At 46.6% G+C, this 19,772-nt stretch overlaps 1 protein-coding gene across 5 annotated transcripts in view; it reads left to right on the top strand.

Moving 5' to 3' along the window:
- Positions 1 to 19,423, top strand: part of STK32C (serine/threonine kinase 32C) — a 428,186-nt gene extending 408,763 nt beyond the window's left edge. For 4 of the 5 annotated variants that reach the window (XM_073685111.1, XM_073685115.1, XM_073685114.1 and 1 more), the window contains 3 exons: positions 13,532 to 13,663; positions 15,050 to 15,114; positions 17,167 to 19,423. In XM_073685111.1, coding sequence (XP_073541212.1) covers positions 13,532 to 13,663; positions 15,050 to 15,114; positions 17,167 to 17,320 — 351 coding nt within the window. In that variant the 3' untranslated portion in view covers positions 17,321 to 19,423. The remainder of the gene's footprint in view (positions 1 to 13,531; positions 13,664 to 15,049; positions 15,115 to 17,166) is intronic. The other variant, XM_073685112.1, reaches the window with a different exon arrangement.
- Positions 19,424 to 19,772: the final 349 nt, after the last annotated feature.

Below are 19,772 nucleotides of genomic sequence, written 5' to 3'. Positions count from 1 at the left end.
TGGGGTTCATGTCAGCGCCAGCTGCCATGAAGCCCAGGTTAGTAATGATGGCCGTCTATATGACACCCCCATTACTAACCTACAAAGTGTTAAAAAGAAAAAACACACTACACCCAGAAAAAAAAAATTTATTTGAAATAAAACACCATTTTATTTAATTCTTAGTTTACTAAAAAAAAAATAGTTACCTGTCCACGTTCCTGCGCTCATCTCCCATGCACAGCTGTCACATCTGGAGATGGTGACAGCTGTGCATGGCTGCTGTAAGCTCACGCTGCCGGGAACACGTCCGCTCCCGGCAGCGGGAGCCACTGACTGAGGTCACCGGAGTGCATTCAGGCAGCGCAGCTCCGGAGACCTCCTTTACGGCAGTGCTGTACCGTGGGAATTTCTCACGATACAGCAGTGCCGTAAAGGAGCTAACCGGAGCAGCGCTGCCTGAACTCCGGTGAACCCTTACGGCCCCGTCATTCTAGCGGCGGCAGCGGTTCAGAGCGGTCACATTCTATGTGGCTGCTCTGAACTGGAGATCTTCGTGGGACACTCGTGGACTACTACGGAGGGGTAAGGATAAGGTTGTGGTTTATTATTTTATATTTTATTACAGGAGATCGATGGCTTCGGGGAATTAGGTGTCTAGGTGAGTATAGGTGTAGTTTTTTATTTTTTACTTTATTTTAGGTGGCGATCGGCGGGGACAGGTAATGTATGAACTAATTTCTTTTAGGTAACCACTGGCCACCAATGACATGTATCTAACATTTATTGGGGACACAGTAGGGCAATTTATATAGCAGGATCAGGCTGATGGGAACTACTGCTCCCATCGAGCTGATCCTGCTGGCAGGAGTGGACGGGGGACAGACATAGGCCGATGGGAGTAGTAGTGTCACATCGGCCTATGTCTGCCTGCACGCACAGACACCCCGCACACACACCCGCACACACACACCCCGCACACACACACACCCCGCACACACACACACACCCCGCACACACACACACACCCCGCACACACACACACACCCCGCACACACACACACACCCCGCACACACACACCCCGCACACACACCCCGCACACACTAATCATGACGGGTTTGGGAGGAGTGGCTGACCTGTGCGGCCGTGGGAAAGTTGATGTGAGTTCATGCAGTCAAGCATGAACTCACATGAACCCTCTGAGGGCACCGCGGCTACTTCAAATTAACAGCTGATCGGCATCACCTGATACCTCAGCTGTTCATTTGAAATAACCGGCGGGAAAGCGCAGCACAGAACGGGAAAGCCGGCGGTGAAGTCTTTTCACTGCCGGCTTCCCCGCCCGGGTCCTTCGCTCCTTGGTGCTGCACTCCCCGCCCGGTCCTAATTTACGATTGGGATTGGAGGTGGCGAGGGGAGCGGAGGATCGGGGTGGGAGGCTGCGGGGAAGCAGTATGGGGCTGCGTGATTGTTTAAAAGCCGGCGGCTTTTTACCGCGCGCCGGCTTTTAAACAGTCAGGAGAATTCTCCCACGCTGGGATGGCATTCTGATGACAAGCTGGATCGCAGCTGAGCGCTGCCATCCAGCTTGTCATCCTTCACAGACACTGCAGAGCGCAGGCATTATGGGAACTTCCGATTCCGGTATTCGATATTATAAAAGTATCGGAATTAAGTATCGGAATTCCGATACAGTGAATATCGGCCGATACCCGATATTTCAGTATCGGAATGCTCAACACTACTTATAACCTGACGTTAAATTCATCCATTGGTTTTATAAATTACTCTTTTGAAAGCTGAAACCCTCCCAAATTTGGTTTAGGTTAAGAAAATAAATTGGCATCAATGCTGAAATATTGATCATTTAATGAACACAGAATGGTCAGATTTTGGCAAGACAAAAGTCCACAGAAAGTAATGTGATATTCAAACAAATAATTATCTTAAAATACAAATATATGTTGCATAACATTGGTGAATGAAGTAGTGGTGCTATTAGAGTCATATTTAATATTTTGTGTGACTTCCATGAGCTTGAAGGACTGCATCCATGCGGTTCAACAATGATTCATACAATTTATTAATTTAGTCATCAGGAATAGCAGAGAATGCCGTCTTACATGCCTCCCAGAGTTCATCTAGGTTCTTTGGTTTTGTCTTCCAAGCTTCCTCTTTCATCCTACCCCAAACATGCTGAATGATGTTCATGTCTGGTGACTGGGCTGGCCAGTCCTTGAGCACCTTGATGTTTTTTGCCTGGAGGGACTTTGTAGTAGAGATGGATGTATGAGATGAAGCACCATCCTGCTGCAGAATTTGACCCCTTTTATGATTTGGAATGTAAGAGGTAGCTACTACTTCTTGATATTTTAGGCTATTGATATTGCCTTCCACCTTGCAAATGTTTCGCACACCCCCATACTGAATGTAACCCCAGACCATGATCTTTCCACCACCAAATTTAACTGTTTTCTGGGTGTATTTTGGATCCATACGGGCTCCAGTAGGTCTCCTGCAGTATTTGCGGCGGCTGTGGTGTAATTCTACTGAAGATTCATCAGAGAAATCCACCTTCTGCCACTTTTCCAGCGTCCATCTGTTTAGCAGGCTGTGGGACTTTGCAAATGCCACACGGTTTTATATTTGCCTTTTGTTTAGTGCTGGCTTCTGGGCACTGATTTGACCATGGAGGCCATTTCGAGACAGAATCCTACAAACTGTACTAGTTGACACAGGGACTTGAGGTGACCAGGCCTGTTGGAGCTCTGCTGCAGTGGAAGAGGGGCTTGCTTTGGATTTTCTAACCAACAAACGTTCCTCCTGAGCAGTTGTCTTGCGGGGTCTGCCGGATCTGGGCTTGTCAAACACATCTCCAGTCTCTTAAAATCTGTTTTTAATTCTTTGTACTTGACGCTGAGACACATTAAAGGTGCCAGCCACATCTGCAGTGGATCTGGTCTTCAGTCTCTTGATAATCAAGGCTTTGGTCGCAGGGTGGATTTTTGGCATGTTGTCAGAGCTCAAGTTGCAGTTCAAGTGAAGGTCTGGGGTGCTGGATTTCTTTTTATACACACCCACTAATTAACCAATCATTTACTGAGCACTGGTGAGGATGTAAACTAGGATTGGGCGCATTATATGACCAGGCGACAAAACTTTTGTCTTGCCAAAATCTGACCATTCTGTGTTCATTAAATGATCTATATTTCAGCATTGATGCCAATTTATTTTCTTTACCTAAACCAAATTTGGGAGGGTTTCAGTTTTCAAAGGAGTAATTTATAAAACCAATGGATGAATTTAACGTCAGGGTATAAGCTTTTATTTACATAACATGGATAAGCGACATAACTAGAGATGAGCGTTGTTCTACTCGAACTGTTCGCCAATCTCAAATTCGAGCTGTTTTGGGCGGTGTTCGAGCCGTTCGGCGAACACGAACAATTTGAGAAAAATTCGGCTGTTCGAGGTTATGTTCGATAACTGTTCGTGCACCAAAATCATAACTGGATTTTTTCTCAGTAATGATGAAAATTAATGTTAATACGCAGTTTGAGTGTACAGCGGGGTGGGGGGAGGGGCAGGGGATGGATCTCTGCAGGAACAATGAAGATCTCCATTTTTTTTTCTCTTTCCCGCATTTGCAGTGGGGAGGTGCAATCTGTCAGCCTATCAGCAGCGCACACACGGAGCGAAGTGCTTTTTTTCACACAAGCAAGGGCATGTGTCATTGGCAGTGTATGTCACATGTCCTTGCCCTATAAGACCAAGCCATTTTCCCCGTCGCCACCATTTTCTCACTGCTGCAGCTGCGTGTTAGACGGCACCGCTGTTGCTGTGTGCGCTATACCTTGTTAATTTCAAGCCAATTTTCGCACAAATATACAGATAGCTTGGGAGTAGGGAAGAGTTGTGATTGCAGTCCTTTTAAGGACTAGGTTACAGCATTTCCTACGACTTTTATCAGGGAGGTCTGTGCTCTTAAATAGATAGGTTGTGGGAGTAAAGACTAATTGTAATTGGAGTCCTTTTCAGGACTAGGTTACATCAGTTCCTATCAGTTTTTGCCAGGCAGGTCTGTGCCAGTGCTGTGCAAGTTTTTTTCACAGCATTTGGCTGAATCTAGCAAAGCTAATCCTTTTTGGCCTATTGCAGAGTGTGTTAGTCAGTGGAGTAGCCTATCTGTGTTGCAAGATATACCACCTGTGTATAGAATACCAATTTTTTTACTGCACCTAGTGAAGTAAAATCTTTTGGGCATAGCATCATTCTATTAGTCTATCTATACTGACCTCCATCAGGTTGCAAATTAAAACTAATTTTTATCTGCATCTACAGTACCTCTGAAAAAATATTTGGGCTTCTACCTGTGTGTGGGACTTGTTGTATTAGTCCATCTATACTGACCTCCATCAGGTTGCAAACTGAATATATTTTTTTCCTGCATCTACCTCTGAAAAAATATTGGGCTTCTAGCTGTGTGTGGGTCTTGTTCTATTAATCCATCTATACTGACCTCCATCAGGTTGCAAACTGAATATATTTTTTTCTGCATCTAGCTCTGAAAAAATATTTGGCCTTCTAGTAGTGTGTCGGACTCTCTCTATTAGTCCATCTATACTGACCTCCATCAGGTTGCAAATTAAAACTAATTTTTATCTGCATCTACAGTACCTCTGAAAAAATATTTGGGCTTCTAGCTGTGTGTGGGACTTGTTGTATTAGTCCATCTATACTGACCTCCATCAGGTTGCAAATTCAAAATAATTTTTTTCTGCATCTAACCCAGCCAATAGTTTTGGCCTAATACCACAGTTTGGCCACTCAGCTCTGCTCGGTTACCATCCATTGTTTTTTTGTGCAAACAACTCCAGAGTTGTGAATTAGTTAACCACCAAAATGAGTGGAAAAAGGCCTGCTGCTGGTGGAAAGGGGAATAGGCGTGTTGGGAAGGGGAAAAAAGGTTGTGTCCGTGGGGTAGGTGTTAAAGCAACAGTAACATCTGCAGAAGAAAGACCATCTTCCAGCCAAACTAAAATGTCTACTTGTTTTAGCGGACAATGTGATAAGATCCCTTTCTTACGGCCACGCCAATCGCTACAAATTCCAGATGAGGCACAAAAACAGCAGGTGCTTCAACGGATATCAAGTGCTCCTTTAAGTGGGCTCTCCTCCACATCAACTTCAACATCACAAATACTCCAGTCCTCAAAGGTGTCACCCAAATCGCACTTGCTTCCTCACAGCTCCCAAATCTCCAGCTGCCCGTCTGAGTATGAGGTAGAACAGATGGTTGAGTCTGCAGAGCTGTTTACTCATACTATAGCCTGGGAATCAGAGGTCGACTCCAGCGCTTCTGTGAATCCAGACGAGGAAATGATCTGCACTGATGCCCAGAATCTTTATGAGTCGGATCCAGGACCAGACGCAGAAGGTTCTGACCATAATGTAGACCCTCATTCCCAAACTGTAACTCCTGTTGGTGGAGACAATGAGGAAGACGATGATAAGACTCAAATACCTGATTGGAGCGACAACTTTAGTTTTTTGTCAGGGCAGGAACAGGTTGGCTCTGAGGACGACGGGTGTGATAACGCACAGGGTGATGATGATGAGGTCGGAGATCCCACTTACTGTCAACCCACAGTCAGCCAAGAGATGAGGTCAGCAGAGGAGGTGGAGGAAGATGCTAGTGACGACGAGGTCAGGTTGCGCCTTCCTGGACAGAGACGTAGTACTGGAAGCACGTCAACAACTGCATCCTCAAACACAACTCTGCCTCTCACCACAAGTCGTGGTGGCTCTTCAGGTCGCATGGGTGCTAAGCCTTGCATAGCATGGGCATTTTTTCAGATCGATAAAGATGACCCAACTCGTGTTATCTGTAACATTTGTCAGCAAAAGCTAAGTAGAGGCCAAAAAATACATAGTTTGAGTACTTCATGCATGAACCGGCACATGGACATGAAGCATAAGTTGCAGTGGGAAGCTCAGTGTGCTACAATGCGGCCTAGCCGGCCGGGCCAACCACCGTCTGCCATATCTTGTGCATCCGCGGCCTCTTCATCCTCTGTGACTGGGGGGACAGCAGTCACACCTGTTTTGGGGCGCAGACCTGCCACCTCTTTACCCGCAACAGCCAGCGTGATTGGCAGGTCATCATTTTCTTTGGAGGTGGTAACACCAGCTGGTGTTGAGCGCTGTCCGACATCGATAGCACCACCTTTGGATCAAGGCAACCTAACATGTCCGCCTGCATCTTCCTCACAGACCGGCAGTTTGCCGGGGACACCCTTATCAACCCCGTCTAAGCACAATAGCCAGCCCTCGGTCCCTCAGATGTGGACAAGTAAAAGACCATTTCCTCCTAGCCATGAGAAAGCTAAGAGGTTGAATTTCACCATCTGCAAGCTCTTGGCTACAGAAATGCTGCCTTTCCGCCTGGTGGACACAGAGGATTTTCGAGACCTTATGTCCGTCGCAGTGCCCCAGTACCAGATGCCCAGTCGGCACTACTTCTCAAAGAAAGGTGTGCCTGCGCTCCACCAGCATGTCGCACACAACATCACCGCTTCTTTGAGAAACTCTGTGTGTGACAGGGTGCATTTCACCACAGACACTTGGACGAGTAGGCATGGACAGGGGCGTTACATGTCGCTGACTGGGCACTGGGTAACTATGGTGACAGCAGGACAAGGGGCTGCTGTCCAAGTCTTGCCGTCCCCACGAGTTGTGCGTCAATCCTCTTTATGTCAAAGTTCCTCCACTGCTTCTGCCTCCTCAACCTCCTCTCGGTCTTCCACCTGCACCCAAAGCCTGTCTGGTCATGCCACAAGCTTTCTAACTGCGCAGAAGGGATCCTGCACACCTCCTTACTATGCTGGCAGTAGGGCTCAACGTCATCAGGCGGTTTTTACATTGAAATGTCTGGGAAATGTGAGTCACACAGCTGAGGAGTTGTGGTCAGCTCTTGAGAACCAATTTCATGAATGGTTGTCTCCACTGGACCTGAAACCAGGGAAGGCCGTGTGCGACAATGCTGCAAACCTGGGTGCGGCCCTTCGCCGGGGCAATGTCACACACGTGCCTTGTATGGCTCACGTGTTGAACCTGGTTGTCCAGCAATTTTTAGCCCACTATCCCAGACTAGATGGCCTTCTGCAGAGGGCACGGTCGCTGTGTGCTCACTTCCGCCGTTCGCATCCCGCAGCTCAGCGACTTACATCTCTACAGAAGTCGTTGGGCCTGCCACTTCACCGGCTAAAATGCGATGTGCCTACCCGGTGGAATTCAACTCTGCACATGTTGCAGCGACTGTGGCAGCACCGACAAGCCCTGGTGCAATACGTTCTGACGTATAGCCTGGGCCAACGAGATTCAGAGGTGGGGCAAATCACGCTGGAGGAGTGGTCTCAGATCAGGGACCTATGCACCCTTCTGCACAGTTTTGAAATGGCGACGAAGATGTTTAGTGCTGACGATGCCATTATCAGCATGACTATTCCGGTGATTTACATGCTGGAGCACATGTTAAACAGAATTCGGAGTCAGGTGGTGGCACAAGAGGAGGTGGAGGAAGTAGAGGAGGAGGAGTTGTATGCGGAAGGGCTAACATCTGCAAGGTCCAGACGGTCGGCAGCACCAAGGCGGCAGGCATGTGAGGGTGGGGGAGATGGTTTTACCAGGGCGCATGGTAGCAGCCAAACTAGTGAGGAAGGTGCAGGAGCCCAGGAAGAAGTGGAGGACGAACTGATGGAAGACTCATCAGATGAGGGAGACCTTGATCACATTTCTGTTGTGCGAGGTTGGAGGGAGAGGACAGAGGAAGGAAGCATGATTGTTACCTCGCCACCAACACAACAGGGACTTGGTGCTCCTGGATGCGCAAGACACATGAGTGCCTTCTTGCTGCACTACCTGCAACATGACCCTCGAATTGTGAGAATTAGAAATAATCCTGACTACTGGGTTGCCACACTGTTAGATCCCCGGTACAAAAGTAAATTTGCAGAAATTATTCCTGCCATAGAAAGGGATGCACGCATGCAGGAGTATCAGCAGAGACTGTTGCAGAATCTTACATGTGCTTTTCCACAAAATACCAGTGGTGCACGTAGTGAATCTCACAGTTCCAACTTGCCAACCGTGGGACCGTCAAGTGTTCAGCACTCAAACCGTAACAGAACCACAGTATCTGCTGGTAACATCAATTTTGCGGAATCATTTCACCACTTTTTTAGCCCATCCTTTGCAAGGCCACAGGAGACAAGAAGTCTGACACATAGTCAACGCCTAGAGACGATGGTACAGGAGTATCTCCAAGTAAACATTGAAGCCACGACTGTGTCACTGGACCCTTGCTCTTTTTGGGCTTCCAATCTGGATAAATGGCCGGAGCTAGCCACTTACGCCTTGGAGATCTTGTCATGCCCCGCAGCCAGCGTTCTGTCTGAACGTGTGTTCAGCGCTGCTGGTGGTGTGCTGACAGATAAGCGCACGCGGCTCTCCACTGATAATGTAGACAGACTCACGTTCATAAAGATGAACAAATCATGGATCCGAAACGACTTTTCTACCCCTGTGTCATCCTGGGGAGAGTAAAAGCTTGATGATTGGTTAAAATCACCCTACCAACCGTTTTAAGCTTTCAAATTACTAATCATGTTTATCTTTATCTTGGCTGGAAAATAATTTGGGCTTTGTAGCAGTGTGCAGCACTGATCCTATTAGGCCATCTATACTAAAGCTTCACCAGATTTAAAATTAAAAATAATTTTTAGCTGCATCTAGCCCGGAAAATAATTTTGGGGCTCCGAGATGCGCAAGGCACATAAGTGCCTTCTTGCTGCACTACCTGCAGCATGACCCTCATATTGTCAGAATTCGAAGTAATCATGACTACTGGGTTGCCACACTCTTAGATCCCCCAAACTTTTCGATCAACCTTTTCATTTTAATAAAGACCAAAAAAATGGTCATTTTTGAAATTATAAGCATTAGCAGGTTGTTAGAAACTGAAATCAAACAGTTTTCAACTCAAAACTTTATTCTAGGTGATGTTACATTTTCACATAGGACCCCTTGTTCGAAAGGAGCTTCTGAACTCTCTCGTCCATTGAATTTGTCAGGTTTTGGATGGTTTCTGCTTCAATTGTTTTGCATGAGGACAGAATACCCTCCCAGAGCTGTTGCTTAGATGTGAACTGCCTCCCGCCATCATAGACACTCCTTTTAATGATGCTCCAAAGGTTCTGAATGGGGTAGAGGTCAGGGGAGCATGGGGGTCACACCATAAGTTTGTCCCCTTTTATGCCCATATCAGCCAGAGATGCAGATGTTTTATGTGCAGCATGAGATGGTGCATTATCATGCAGAAAAATGATCTTGCTGTGAAATACACGGTTCTTCTTCTTGAACCATGGCAGGAAGTGCTGTTTGAGAAAATCCACATACATTATGGAGTTCATCTTTAGCGCCTTCAGGGATCCTAAAGGGGCCGACAATCTCTCTCCCCATGATTCCAGCCCAAAACATTACTCCACCTCCTCCTTGTTGGCGCTGTAGCCGTGTTTGCGTGGGGTGTCCATCAACCAGCCATCCTCCACTCCATCCATCTGGACCATCGAGCGCTGCACGGCACTCATCCGTGAACAAAACAGTTTTGAAATCAGTCTTCATGTAATGTTTGGCCCACTGGAGCCGTTTCTGCTTGTGTGAAGTGGATAGAGGAGGTCGACAGGATGGCGCATGCACAGCTGCAAACCTCTGAAGGACCCTGCATCTTGTTGTTCGGGGGACGTTGGAGGCACAAGCAGCTTCAAAAACTTGTCTGCTGCTATGACAAGGCTTTTTTGCCGCTGCTCTTTCAACCTGACGTAATTGCCTGTAGGAAAGAGTCCTCAATTTGCCCTTATCAGCACGCACACGTGTGTACTGTGAATCAGCTACATACTTCTTGATTGCCAAGACACTTCATCCTGATCATCGCACAATGTTGATTGTAGTCATGCCTTGACCTAAACACTCCACAATTTGTTGCTTCTCAGCAGCCGACACATCCTTTTTCTTTCCCATTTTGGCAGAAAATGTAGGCTGCTCAATAATGTGAGAGAGCCTTCTTAAGTAGTCTTGCCTTTCATTGGACACACCTGCCAAACTAATTAGCACAGGTGTCTGCAATTGCTTACAGTGATATAAAGAGCCCTGACACACATCACCATCAATGAGTTTAACTGACAAACAAACAAATTCTTCCCTTATCACTCCTAAACACTTTTTGCATAATAATTTGGAACGCAGTGTACATGTGCTTTTCCACAAAACACCAGTGGTTCACGTAGTGAATCTTACAGTTCTAACTTGCCAACCGTGGTCTGTATGGAGTTGTTCAATAAAGGGCCCAAAATTAAGATAACATAGATGGGAGAGGTCTCTATGAATAGGAATTCCTAAGTATTTGATACCCTGTGAGGGCCAGGCAAAGGGAAAGTTGGACTGGATGGAATCCTATATGGATTTGGGGAGGGAGACATCGAGGGCCTCAGACTTCGCTGCATTGATTTTAAAATTTGACCATGTAACAAAGTGATCTATTTCAGCCATAACAGCAGGGATGGATATATGTGATTGAGTGATATATACTAGGACATCATCAGCAAATAGAGAGCACTTGTACTCTGTGCCTCCCACCTCAATCCACCTAATATTGGGGTTATGGCGAATTGATGAGAGCAGGTGCTCCGTCACTAGGATGTATAAGAGAGGGGACAGAGGACATCCCTGCCTTGTCCCATTGGTGATTGTGAAAGGTGATGAAAATGTTCTGACGCACCCCCTGGGCCTTGGGACACCCGGAGCCGGACCCTTTTTGGTGGATGCTGGTGGTTGTAGTCTTCGTGGCGGCGACCCGGTTCCGTGGCTCAGGGCGGTCAAACCAGTGGCGGAACTATTTATGTGGTTTTGATGTTTAAATGTCCGACTACGCCACCCGTGGATTGCGGTCAGAGTGAACCGCCGCTACAGGGCAGACCGCTGAGGCTGGTGTTGTGGGTGCAGCAGAGCGTAGCATAACTCCCCACGGGAGGAGTATAGCCTCAGGGCAGTGTATGCGGAGGATGGGGGTGATGGTGCAGGGCAGCAGCAGTAACGACACGGAGTCAGTGATGCAGTTCAGGGCCTTTACTCACAGTTCTTATTATCCAGACCACGTCTGCAGGTAACGGCTGCCCACGTCGTACTGTGCTCACCAGGTGAGGGGCTCAGACAACTCCCAGATAACTTTGGAGCACTTCACAGGACCCCCTTTGTGTGTCCTTTGTCTGGCCTTTCTTACCAACACTTCTGTCCGGCTGCCTCGGGCCTCCTCTTGGTAAACATGGCGCCAGTTTCCCTGACCCTATGTGGTGCCTTCCTAGCGGGTGTAGCGAGGGGCTGCGCCACATAAAATGTCAGAGCCTCCGGTTTCTAGCTGAGGGTCGTTTCCTGCCTCCACTAGTTCGGGGACCGGTCTCCCCCTTTGGCCTGACCCCTCCACGCAGGTGGATTCGGGCGTGCGGTGGCGACTCGCCCGTCCGCACCCCTGGGATCCCTTCATTCCTCGTTCCTGGAGCCTTCTCCGCTCCTCTTCCTTCCTTCTCCCTCTTCCAGGCCTGGGCCTCTGTTACTAGGCCCGCCTCCGGAGCAGAGCTCATGCAGAGCCCCTGCTCCCTGCCACTTCTGCTCAGACTTCTCTGCACTGAACTAAGATGGTGCCCACCTTTTATACTCCCTTCTCAATGCACCCAGGAACTGCTTCCTCCCTGCTCCTGCACTACAGGGTTCCCCTTCCTCAGTGTTCCCTCCCCCCACTCCAGCCAGGGACAGGGACTGTCGTGCCCATCTCAGGGGCATATTGGTCGCCCTGCCCCACGGCAATGTGGTGTAATGCATGCAGGTGTCGGGTCCTGATCCACACTCCATCCTTACCTGAGAGTGAGATATCAGACGTATTGTCTGTAGCAACCGAGCCCTCAGGGTGCTACAGTTCCATTTATCTTCAGCCTAGGTGACGTATTGCGATACAGGGCCGTGATTTTGGCTATAAAAGGGTCCCCTAGACCCCTACCCCAAGCTTTTTAAGAGAATCATATATGGCGTGCCAGGAGACTCTATGGAATGCTTTCTCAGCATCCAACGAGAGTATCTAATTACAAATTTTTAACTGCATCTAGCCCAGGAAATACTTTGTGCCTAGTAGCAGTGTCTGCTAGTCAGCGGATTATCCCGGCTGTTAAGCAAGCTGCACCACCTGTAGTTTAGACACTTAATTTTTTCAAAGGAAATGCTTCGGGACCATGGGATACTTAGTGAAGAGCATCAGGAGGCACCCCAAGGCATAGGGGCTGGGACTGGCAGTAGGATGCCCTGCGGTGGACAGCCGAGCTCGATCCTTATAAAAGCTTTTTAACTGCAGCAGCTTTAGTGGACGCTACTGGAGCTGGAATTACCGCGGCTGCTGGCATGAGACTTGCCCTCCAATAGATCCTTGTAAATGGATTTAAAGTGTATTCATTCAAATTAGAGAGACAATTTAAATTAAAAAGCTTAGAGCTGCCTCCACCACAGGGGGGCTCGCTCGACCCACCAGCGGACAGGCACCAGTATTGGGAGAGGGGGGCTGGCCGTCAGGGTTCACCGCGGCTCTGGCACAAACCCGGCGACACGGAGGTGGCACGGGCAGGAGCGGACTGGCCGTGTCGGCTTCTCACTTTTTGGATTTTAGAAGGGCATGACATGCCTATATCTGTGTCTCCCCCTCCTTTTACTCCTCCACCTCTTTTATTTTCGCATGACTATATGTACTTGTCACTTTTCCATGTGTTAGTTATGTCTTCTGAGCAGTTTGTCAGCTTTTGGACACCTTTGAAGGTGTTTTCTATGTGTTTCTATGTGTTTTTGTTTGCCTGCCATTGGTTTTAACGGTGTTCGAAGGTGTTCGACGAACAGTTCGACGAACAGTTCGGCGAACACACGGGTGTTCGACGAACCGAACCGAACTCGAACACTACGGGGGTGGCTCAACACTAGACATAACTTCTGTCAGGGAGTGTAATGTTGGCATACATGCGTGGCCATAGTCCTTTGCATCCTGGCTTCTCAGAGCCCAGCTCTTCGAGGCCTTTGAGGATGGACCTCCACTGATCGGCAAGCTAGCTTTCAGATAGGCGATAACTTTTAATATTGGGAATAACTCTTCTTTAACTCTCTTTGATCTCAGTGGAACTGTTACTTTACATTAGGGGGTCAACAAACTGCGGCAATCCATCTATTTAGAATCTACAACTCCCAGCATCCCATGACAACCACTCGAGAGTCCACACATATGGTCTACATATATACATAACTCCTGCTCACAATAGTGGTCATCCCTACAGCTGTAAACCCTACAAGTATTCTTTGACTAACAGATCATAAAAGTGTATTGCTTAAAATCACCATCCGCATGAGATCATGTATAATCTGTGTCTTTTGCTTTTGGAACTCTTTTTATTAGTATTCTCTTCTCTACAGAAAGGCCGGTTACATTGTGATCCTACATTTGAACTTGAAGAAATGATCTTAGAATCAAGACCACTCCATAAAAAGAAGAAGCGGTTGGCCAAGAACAAGTCCAGGGACAACAGTAAGGACAGCTCCCAGTCCGTAAGTACTGCTCACATTCTTCACCGTTTGTGTATGTCCTTTGGGCAGGATTCACATGCAGCATCTTCAGCATTTAAAAAAAAACAACAGATGTTACTTTGTTGCAGATTGGAAATATTTTGGTCAATATTTTGCATCAATATTTGTAATCCAAAACCAAGAGTGGATCCAAAACACAGAAGTTTCACCTATCCCCTCATTCCACTTCCACAGGTTTTGTCTTGCAAATACTGATGCAAAATATTGACTGAAACATTGTGGTGTCAATGTGGACCAAAGTCTTTAATAAAATATTGAAGCGTCTACATGCACAGTGATTTGTTTTTGTGGCATATTTGGAGTCAATGTTCTGGAACAGTAGATTGCAATGTTATGTCATTTTTCCATAGCCTTGTACATTGTTTAAAAAAAATTATAAAACCTCACCAAAAAATCTTGTAAAATACATCTTAGGAATAGTATAAAGTTATTAATCTAACTTGTTTTTTTAATCATAGGGTAAAGAGTCAATCTGTAGAGATGTAGTAAAGCTATTGTAATATGGTGGCATTTTAACAGTTATTTCCTCTCCCCACTTTCTCTTGCCCATCATGGCTGTCCTTAAAGGGGTTGTCCGGCCTTATGGTACAAGTCCGCAGTCACTTTATGTGACTGCAGACTTGTGAATCCTCACATTGCGAGCACTGAACACTGTGAGGATTCTCCAGTACTGGGAGCTGGTGGTCATGTGACCGCAAGTATGTGATTTGTATACTTCTGGCCACATTCCGACTAGACTGTACCTGGCCTCGCTCAATACAGTTGAGACTGCGCACGTCTAGTTGGCATGTAATCACATGTATGCAAATCACATACTTGCGGTCACGAGCTTGACACCAGCACCAGATGAACCTCGCAGCTCACAGTACATAGGGTGACTACCTCTTTAGCTCAACCTAGTATACCATGGGGGAAGGGAAGGAGCGATGTGTCTTTTTCTTGGCTGAAATATAGATGAACTTTTACAATATTTTCAAATTCTGATAATATTTGTGTCTATATTGTCCTATAATAAACATGTTAGGTTCCTGTAGCCACTTCTTATTTATCAATAGATGGGTAATTTAAAGAGTAGGTGATAATTTGCTGATTACTGGGGGTCAAGTTGCCGTGACAGACACTCACAATCCTGAGAAAGTGGTGGCGGTGCCATATTGAGCTGATGAGCATTTTCTTTGGCTATTACCAGTAGTGCTAGGACCACCCAGGAGGATCGGCCCTAAACCATCAGATTTGGGCAGGGTTAATATAAGCACAGCCCCTTTTGCAATTCAGAATGCCCCAGAAAAATTGTTAATGTTGGCAACAATGCATCTTCTAAAAATATTTATGACTCTCTTTTAACAGGATGACTACCTGCAGGAGTGTCTGGATGCACTTCAACAAGAATTTGTCATCTTTAACCGTGAAAAGTAAGCAAGACAGCAGACATTTTATAAGGCTGGATTAATGGGCTACCAGAGCCATCATAGGGTGACAGGTTGCAGGGTGTAATCCTAGTATTCTTGTAATGTAATTATTATAGGAACGCCATTGTATTGGATTACCTGCAATAGTCACATGAGGGACAACTAAAAGTAATAACGATCACACACAGTGCTGTCGTTATTTTGCATTGTGCATTGCACGGCCCCTCTGTACTTCAAGGGTTTGTTTTAGGATCTGTCATACTAGAAAGTCAAGTAGATGTCCATGTTTGTAGTAATGCTTCTGTTGACTCATAGTGCATACACATAATGCAGAAATTGTCATTCCCAGGTGAACATGATATGGTCACAAAACATTAAAATTCCACTTAAAGGGAATCTGTCAGCAGGTTTTTGCTAGGTAATAAGCATAATGTAGGGGCAGAGACCCTGATTCCAGTATCGCTTACTGGGCTGCTTGCTGCCGTTCTGATAGAATCCCTGTTTTCTCTGCTGTAGATGTAGCAGTGGTTAGAATGCTGAGCTGTGTATAACCCCGCCCACACCACTGATTGGTTGCTTCCTGTGTACACTGTGCATTTCTGCCAATCAGTGGTGGGGGCGGGGTTACACAAATTAGCTGGACTGCCTGGCACGTGACACCTAGTCCTGTAGTGATAATCTCCTGCTGATAAAACACTGATCGTATCAGCAAGCTGCTGAGCAAGTGACACATCCCTGGGATCAGAATCTCTGACCCTACATTATGCTGCTCTCAGATTACATGATAAAAAAAACTGCTGACGGATTCCCTTTAATAACAATATTATGGCTGCAGGCAACCACCACTAGGGGGAGCTTGCTGCATACAGATGTATGCATTGTTGATGCCTTAGTAAAACAGTATGCAGTAAGCGCCTCAGCTTCTCCTAGAAGCAGATGGAAAAAAGGAATATTGGACCTAGAAATTAAATAATTCCATTTAGGTGGAAGACATGTTTTCGTATAGTTGATTTAGATGGTGATAACTGTTCTTTAAGTACAGTAAGTGCAGGAATAAGGATTTAAGTTTAATAAAACTCCTGATCAGAAACCATTCATTCTGACAAAATGTAGCAACATGTGTTATTTGTAGGATATTCTGTTTTGGTTCTCGTTTTCCAGCAGTAAGATAACAATAGTTCTGTAGGCAGCGATGAGCATCCGGCGCTTCCTGCTACTTTCTCTTTTATAATGGTCTAGTAATAGAATTATGTGTCCTGGTAATAAAATAATGTTTCCTGGTAATTTAGTTATCATTTCTGGTACTGGCGAGCATGACATGATAATAGTATTATCAGTATAGTGGAGACTTGCTGCAGTAATTAGGCTGCTACAATGTAAACCTGACAATTCGCTGCAACGGCATGTACCAAACTATATCATGTGTTACATTAATTACAGACACAATGGCCCCCACTCATCAAAGCTTTCACCCCAGAATTCTGGCTTAAAAGCTTTGAAAAGTTGCAAAATTTAGGTGCAACTCTGAGTTTTCGACTTTTTCCAGTTTCTCCCAGCTCCAAGAAAATTAGCTTTTTAGATGCATTGGTTATATACAGAGCTCAGCATTCAGAGAACTAATAGATCTGCAGCAGATAAAGCAGAGATTTTATCAAAACTGCAGCAAGCAGCCCAGTAAGTGACACATCACTGGAATCAGGGTCTCTACATTATGCTGATCTCAGATGTGGTAGCAAAAACATGGCGACAGTTTCCCTTTAAAAGGATAAGGCTAAGCCTGGAATAATGGCTTCTATGGCCCGGCCACTAGAGGTGGGGTGGGTTACGAGCTGTTTGAATAAATCCCATAGGAATAAATGGGAGTTACAGAAACAGTGAGCTACGTTGATTCCATAACTCCCATTTTCGATTTCAGCCATAAAATCAGAGTTGAAATCAGCAGTTACATAAGATAACGCATTGATGGTTTTCTACAGTCCTGAATCTTCCTCTCTCCCCTAATGTTCTTCTGCTCACCTTGTCATCATTTTATGTTTTATTCATTCTTTTTTCCAGACTGAAGAAGACTCCAGACGTGGCCGCTGGGCTGGGCCAGTTGTCAACAGATGAAGCCGAGGCTCCAGGAGACGCGGATGCAGAAAACGAAGCAGAAAATTCCACCCTCAGCATGTGCGTCTCTGTCTGCTCTTCTACCGGCAGCATCAACTAAGTTCTCCAGCTCCTGGGAACATGATCCTGACGCTTCACAGGTCACGGATGTTATTCTCAGGTTGCATAAATGAAGACTTAATGAAACGGAAATCCACTGAGCGGTGAAACATTGCTGCGAAATCTGTCAAAACACAAGAAGCACTTAGCTCTGCGAATCCGACTCCTTGATGCTTCTCTTTCTACGCATCCTTCATGATCTTTACAGCGATGGCGCGATCACGGGAGAAGATCTGAACAGCTCAGATCCGGTTACATTATATCTGATGATGCCTTTTTACTACGTCGAGGAGTTAATGCGAGACGTTTGTGCTTTCTCTAATCAGGGCTCTGAGGTATCTTATAGGAAGGAGTGCACTGGTGTAACCAAGAAATGGACTGGCGGAGGAAGCTTCTTATAATGGCTCAACTGTTGGTGCAACCATTGAGAGGGGACTCTTCATGAGTCAGCAGGACAGCCTGGCAAACATGGCTGCCCATGGCTGCTAATCACTGAGTCAGTAGGACAGGCTGGCAAACATGGCTGCCAAACACTGAGTCAGCAGGACAGCCTGGCAAGCATGGCTGCCAATCACTGAGTCAGCAGGACAGCATGGTAAACATGGCTGCTAATCACTGAGTCAGCAGGACAGCCTGGCAAACATGGCTGCTAATCACTGAGACAGCAGGACAGCCTGGCAAACATGGCTGCCAACCACTGAGACAGCAGGACAGCCTGGCAAATATGGCTGCCAATCACTGAGTCAGCAGGACAGCCTGGCAAACATGGCTGCCAAACACTGAGACAGCAGGACAGCCTGGCAAACATGGCTGCTGATCACTGAGTCAGCAGGACAGCCTGGCAAACATGGCTGCCAATCACTGAGTCAGCAGGACAGCCTGGCAAACATGGCTGCCAAACACTGAGACAGCAGGACAGCCTGGCAAACATGGCTGCTGATCACTGAGTCAGCAGGACAGCCTGGGAAACATGGCTGCTAATCACTGAGTCAGCAGGACAGCCTGGCATACATGGCTGCCAATCACTGAGTCAGCAGGACAGCCTGGCAAACATGGCTGCTAACCACTTAGTCAGCAGGACAGCCTGGCAAACATGGCTGCTAATCACTGAGTCAGCAGGACAGCCTGGGAACATGGCTGCTAATCACTGAGTCAGCAGGACAGCCTGGGAACATGGCTGCTAATCACTGAGTCAGCAGGACAGCCTGGGAACATGGCTGCTAATCACTGAGTCAGCAGGACAGCCTGGGAACATGGCTGCTAATCACTGAGTCAGCAGGACAGCCTGGCAAACATGGCTGCCAATCACTGAGTCAGCAGGACAGCCTGGGAACATGGCTGCTAATCACTGAGTCAGCAGGACAGCCTGGGAACATGGCTGCTAATCACTGAGTCAGCAGGACAGCCTGGCAAACATGGCTGCTAATCACTGAGTCAGCAGGACAGCCTGGGAACATGGCTGCTAATCACTGAGTCAGCAGGACAGCCTGGGAACATGGCTGCTAATCACTGAGTCAGCAGGACAGCCTGGCAAACATGGCTGCTAATCACTGAGTCAGCAGGACAGCCTGGGAACATGGCTGCTAATCACTGAGTCAGCAGGACAGCCTGGCAAACATGGCTGCTAATCACTGAGTCAGCAGGACAGCCTGGGAACATGGCTGCTAATCACTGAGTCAGCAGGACAGCCTGGGAACATGGCTGCTAATCACTGAGTCAGCAGGACAGCCTGGCAAACATGGCTGCTAATCACTGAGTCAGCAGGACAGCCTGGGAACATGGCTGCTAATCACTGAGTCAGCAGGACAGCCTGGCAAACATGGCTGCTAATCACTGTTATGTTTTTGCTCTGGTAAAAATGACGGCACCCATTCTGAGGTTTGCAAGTGCAAGCAGGTTATGCATCCTCCATCCAGATCTAGGAGCTTGCGGACCTTTCTGGAAGCAATGTCAATGTACAGACAGTGGAAGTTTCATAAATTTTCTTTAAATCATCCCTAACGCCATTTCTTTTTGTTCTCGGCTTGTTTATTCTGGGAAGACATTATTGAACGAAATGACATTTTTAATTAAAATATTGAATAAAGTATCGGAAATTGTAGTTCTTCTGTCTCATGCTATTAATTTTCGTTAGAAGTCATTTAATTTCCTAATTGAGTTCTATGAGTTGCCATTTCTGCCGAGAAACGAGCACCGTATACAGTAATGATCTATAGGGTCTCTTTGGAAATACTTGGTAAAACGCTGCCATCTAGTGGTGAAAAAAGTAATCACAACAGTCACAGGAAAGTGCAGTCTAGTTTCCAAATGTGTTTGGTCCAGGGAACCTCAACCCAGTTAAGTTGCACATAGGCCAAACAAATGTATATATTAATTTTTTTTTCTTTTATTGTTTGCTTTTGTTTTATTTTTTATGGGTTCTCATAAAATGCAGCAGCTTGGTTCTCTACTGG

This window comes from Phyllobates terribilis, unplaced genomic scaffold (genome assembly GCF_046119375.1).
Source record: "Phyllobates terribilis strain yellow unplaced genomic scaffold, ASM4611937v1 Scaffold_5__5_contigs__length_657084704, whole genome shotgun sequence".
NCBI lineage: Eukaryota > Metazoa > Chordata > Amphibia > Anura > Dendrobatidae > Phyllobates > Phyllobates terribilis.
The sequence above is the reverse complement of the archived record's forward strand: the minus strand, read 5'-3'. Positions and strand labels throughout refer to the sequence as shown.